This window comes from Gossypium hirsutum, chromosome D13, assembly GCF_007990345.1.
Source record: "Gossypium hirsutum isolate 1008001.06 chromosome D13, Gossypium_hirsutum_v2.1, whole genome shotgun sequence".
Classification (NCBI taxonomy): Eukaryota; Viridiplantae; Streptophyta; class Magnoliopsida; order Malvales; family Malvaceae; genus Gossypium; species Gossypium hirsutum.
This window is the reverse complement of record NC_053449.1, coordinates 25,159,202-25,164,713: the sequence shown is the minus strand read 5'-3', so window position 1 is coordinate 25,164,713 and position 5,512 is coordinate 25,159,202. Positions and strand designations below refer to the sequence as shown.

Genomic DNA, 5,512 nt, shown 5'->3' with positions numbered 1-5,512 from the left:
AATATTAAATTACTATAAAATTTTAGGTTAAAAAAAAAAATTCGAATACATTAACTTCAATTTTTACATTTACTTTAATAGCTTCCATATAATTGAAGTCAATCTTCCTTTTATAAAAACTTGCAAAACAAAATTATAAAAATGTTAGAATAGCAGAATAAAATCAAAGGTTAGTTTCTATTTAGTTTTTTAATCATTCTCTTTGTTTTTTTAATAGAAAAAATAATTTCATATTTTTTTGGTTGTTGCTTAATTTTCACACTATAATTTTGATGTGTTAACATTTTTTAAGTTGCTATAATGTGTTAATAAAAGTGTTTACTCTAATATTGCGATAAAACAATAACTTGTAATATTTGGAATATTGATAATTTATTAGAATAATTTTTAAGTAATTATTTTGTATTTAAATAATTGGTGACAATTTTATAAATTTTCATAATTAAGTGACAAAAAAATATTAATAATTGAGTAGCCATTATAAATTAGCAAAATTCAAATTTATTGATGACCTAACTTCTATGGTAATTTGGCTTAATTATAAAATTGCCTCAAATTATGTCACTTTAGCTAAAATATATGTTGATAATATTGTGTTTTGAGGCGAAATTAATAGATTAAGTAATCTTTAGAGAAAAAAAACAATTTAAGCGATTGTATTTTGTAGGAAACATATCGTCGTAGCTCACTCGATTTCATTTCACTCGGTTCCACTTCGTCGTAAATTTCATTTTAGACCTTTTTTTAAAAGAAAATTTGTTGGATTATATCGAAGTGAAAGAAAGAGGTGGAACATAATCAAATTCAATGGATTGGGGAAACGTGACCGCTGAGGATCTGATCGAAGCGCTTCGGGAAGTTGACTGGTCATCACCGCCGCGACCTCTCTCCGAATTCTTCTCCAGATTCACTGTCCCTCGATCATACGCCAAATGGAACAGCCGCCTTAAATGCAATCTCTACTAGTAATCTTTCTTTCTTTCTTTCTTTTAAAAATTTGAATCAGGTTGAATGCTGATCGTTGCTATTTACTTTCCTTGCATATTGCTTCTAAGACAAGAAAATTCTTTGAATTTTGATCTTAACTGTGGTTTTGCGGATTCCAGGTTAAGCTTCACTCCTTTTAGTTTCTAACTTATTTTTAATGCTCTTTTGGCAGCTATCGAACCAATTATTTCATTCTGATTGTTCTCATTGTTGGTACGCACACAGGCTCGAAGTTTTTTTTTTTTTACTATTGTATTTTTTTCCTTCTAATTTCTGTGATTTTGCAGGTTTGGGATTCTTGAGGAGGCCGGTTGCTGTTTTAGCTGCGATTTTAACAGCGCTTTGCATCGCTTTTCTGAATGATAGGTAATCTATGTTGCAAGTGTCTGAATTTCAGTTACTGAGGTTCTTATTTCGATTGTTACAGTTGAAATGAATGGATGAGCTCTAGGATTGAAGGTCGCAATATGGTTAGATTTAGTTTCCAAATCTATAGTTTCTAACTATTATTTGTCATGTAGTTTCGCTGGTACTTTTAGTGAGAAGGTGACTAGAACAGTGAGGCAATTCTCTCCACATTTAGCAGCTAAAATGAGGCCTCCCTTAACGTAAGGTTTTTTTTTATCTCTGTGTCTGCAGAATATGCATTCTTGATTTGGTTATTAACTGTTTCATTATTGCCAGTCCTGTTATTCGTGGACGTCCATCATCTAAAAGAACAATTCACATATGCGGTCGGCCTCGTTGGGTTTTTGTCTTCATATTCTCTTCTGGTATCAATGTGTTTGAGAAATGTTCTTTTTCTTTTTAAAGAAGAATTAATCAGTTTGCCGTTGAATGTAGTATGAACAACTTATTTACCATTATTGATACAGTGAGTTTCATCCTTTGGTATGTATCTTGTGGTCTCTTGACTGTGCTATGGGCACTTGCCATTGCACTTCTTGGTAAGTCACCTCCTTATGTAATCTTTCTCATTCCCCCTTTAATCATGTTATTTATAAATCTAAATCTCTTTCTCTCAGCCACCGTCCTTCATGCAAGTTTTAGAACACCGAACCTGAAGGCTCGTCTTAACACTTTCCGTGAGGAATTTCGTGCAGTTTGGCGCAATTACAGTGAACTATAAGCTCTCAGAGCCTATAGCATGTGAGTATATCTGCATTCAATTTTATGTTGGATTTGGTTTCTTTTTTTATTTTATCAAGGCTTTCTCTTGATTAAGAGTTTAGCGCTGTTATTCTTGTTTTACTTCTATTGTTTTCAGCTCATAATCTGTGCTTTATGTTCACCTCCTTAATTCTGTTATGGAACATTGTGTATATTCATATTACATGTTACTCTTATATATTTCATGATTGTGGACTTTTAAGTTAACAATCATGATATGCAGAAGGGTGCATTAGGATCTTCTCTAAATTCTTTCATTTATTTGTGTTCTCTTGTCCACGCTTGTGTGATGATATGAAACCTTCTCTAAATAATGTTATTAGTTGCTGATTCACTCTAAGTATCAATCGGTGCTTGACTTCCATCTGAGTATGGTAACTTTGTTATTGAAATGGAGCTTTTTATTCTAGGCTTACTAGTTGATAAAACATTTTCTTGATGAATAGACTAGTGGTATTCAGATTATCTATCTTTAACTGTTGCTAAAGCCTTCAGTCACTTCCTTGAGGAAGGATGGCTTGGATCTAGTAATCCCCATCCTTTTCCCAAGGTAAATAGGACAGAGCATTGAATTGAATAGAGATATGCAAATGAGTTCTCTTTAGCTGTTGTTGAATGCTTTCGTCACTGAAATTGGGGTTCTACATGATAATACTTGGTAACTTATTTTACCTCTGGTATGCATCCAGGAAATGGTTAAATTCTCTAATTATCGCAAGGGTGGTTTTGGATTTGCTAAAACAATTCTTTTATGGATTAGATTCAAATTTATCACTCTGGTTTGCAGCTGATCTAGTCAAATCACTTGAAACAACTTGAATTGAAATGATCCAAATCCAAAGTGACTAGAACATGAAATGATCCGAATCCGTAATGACTAGACCCTGAAACTCAGGCCTCAAACTCACAAAAACTTGAACTCAAAATATCCCAAACCCGAAAATTTGTTATCATGGTGCTGAGATATTTGTTTATCATTTCTGAACTCTGATATGTTTCTTATCTTTTAACTTCTATGTAAATCCGTCTGAATTTAATTTGAATTATACTTCTGGCATGCGAGTGATGTGGCTTAAACATAAGAATGAGTTCATGATGTTCCATTTGTGAGTCTGATTGTTGTGTTTGGTTTCAGGCTGATGTTGATGTTTCGACAAAATAATTTCTTTAGCTGGATTAAGGTGAAGAAGGTTGCAGATATTTTTATTTAACAGATAAGCTTTAAATTTACGGGACCTCTTTTTTTTTCTGTAAAGTGGCCGTTTCTATTTTCTTTCCTTTTTTGGAGAGACCATGGAGGAATTTTATCGATACCCTCCTTCAAGGAAGAAGGAAAAGAAAAAACAGTTCAGATTCTTTGGAAGCAGTTAGCTCAGATATTCTTAGTTCTTGGGTTGGCAAGGTTACCGCTAATATTTCTATTAGCTGAATTTGATTCTTACTTCTAGTGTCTTGAAGCTGATAATAGTATAAATATAATAAATTATTATTAATTACATTCAATAGCTTAGTTTAATATTTTTTTTACATTCAATAGCTTAGTTTAATAATTTTTTTTACTTCTAAATGAAATTATGTAAATAATAGAGTATGAAAAAAAAGTATGACTTGGTTAAAAAAGTCAAATAAGTGATTTGTTTTTAGAAAAGAAAAGTTTTGTATAAAATATAACTTGCGGGTATATACAAATAGAAGTTGATGTGTGTAGATAGAGGTCCATACTAGAGTTGTTAATGGAATGGGCCGGGTGCCTGGTCCAGTTGGCTTGGATAAGGAATTTTTATTCACGGGTTAGTTTGGTTTGCTTGAATTTAAATAAAATTCTTTTAAAAATATTTTTGTTTAAAGTTAACTATAAAAATATATTAATATTAATATAGAAGTATATATTTAATTATTTTTTAAACAATAGTATGAGCTTTTTGAGTGGGGTGAATCTAGTTGAGCTCATGGGCAATCCGGCCTCAGTTGGCCCAACCCATGGAAACTTCTAATTGGTACATTATGCAATTCTGTTACCAGGTCTTGCTATAATGCTCAAAACAAAATATGGCGTTTGATACGGTAAATCTTGGGTTGTAAATGAGATGGATGTGGTTGCTTGAGTTCAATTTGAAAATAATTCAAATCAATGATTTTCAAGTCAAGTTTAAGATTAAGCAATTCAAATTATAGAATAATTCAAATTATAAAATGGGTCGAGTTTATCTTAATAGAAATCAAGGTGGTCAAAAGGTGGTCAATTAGCATGAGATTGATTATCATTACTCAAAACAGAATTTCGAAATTTGAGATGGTAAGTTTAGGGTTGTATGTGAGATACATGAGCTTCCAAACTGTTTGAGTTCAATTGAGAAAAAAAATCAAATTTGATCCCATGATTTAAGTTTGAGTTCAATCAACTTCAATGAGTTTGAGAATTTTAATAGAAGTTCTTATGTAAAGGTTGGTACATCTTGAAAATGTGTTATCAATCTGGTATGAGACTAACTATCATCTCAAAATATTATTTGGTATTTTTTGAAATAAAAATTCCATAAAGGGTGTAGTGTTTGGTATTTGTGATGGTAGTCATTGAAATTAACGTCATATTTGAGTTTGATTCGAATAATTTTAAATTTTCAATTATTCTCAAGTCATGTTCAATCACGAGCCTTCCTTTGAGTATCTTAATATTCGTTTCGAGTAGCTCGCAAGCTTAATTAAGTTTTTTATTTATACATTTGATATTTTGATAGTTGATTACTATTTCACCCAAAAATTTGTAGACGAAATAAGCTTGAGATTGAGCTTAAACTTGGATTTGAGTATATTAACCATGTAAATAAGCTTTAATTAAATCAAACTTAAAGCAACAAGTTTCAAATTAAGCTTAAACATCTTGTTGTTTCAACTCGGCTTGGCTCGATTACAGTATACATAATCTTACTCTTTATTCTTGGAATGTATGTGCAGTTGATATAACGCAACATTAGTTTTTTATTGTTGATTAAAAATTGACATGTAAAAGTCAAAGACACTTCCTATAGAAAGGTTTCCCACTCTATTGAAAATCACACATCCAGTCAAAAAGGCAACAACCTGAACAAGTAACTTTGCCATGTTGTCAACCTAAATATTAGCTTCCTTAACCATAAACAAGGAACCAACATTTGTAATTGATGTACAAATCATCCTAATTTCATCAACAATGGTAACAAATCACCAAGTAACATTTAAGGAAGAGGAAGATAAAATGTAAACAAATTCTTTGTTTCCAAATTCATTAATAACTTTGGTTCCACTCTTTGCTCTTTCGAAGCAAACATGCTTCCTTAACTTTCGTATCTTTCCCATCTAATTGATCCCTGTAACA

At 31.5% G+C, this 5,512-nt stretch overlaps 1 protein-coding gene across 1 annotated transcript; it reads left to right on the top strand.

Annotated features, from left to right (window-relative positions):
* The first annotated feature begins 610 nt into the window (after window positions 1-610).
* On the top strand, window positions 611-3,650 carry LOC107918716 (PRA1 family protein A1). Its single transcript, XM_016848300.2, has 8 exons — window positions 611-965; window positions 1,160-1,200; window positions 1,275-1,353; window positions 1,509-1,595; window positions 1,672-1,760; window positions 1,863-1,934; window positions 2,013-2,136; window positions 3,293-3,650. Exons 1-7 carry the CDS (start codon window positions 808-810, stop codon window positions 2,114-2,116), a joined length of 630 nt encoding a protein of 209 aa, XP_016703789.1. The 5' UTR covers window positions 611-807; the 3' UTR covers window positions 2,117-2,136; window positions 3,293-3,650.
* Window positions 3,651-5,512: the final 1,862 nt, after the last annotated feature.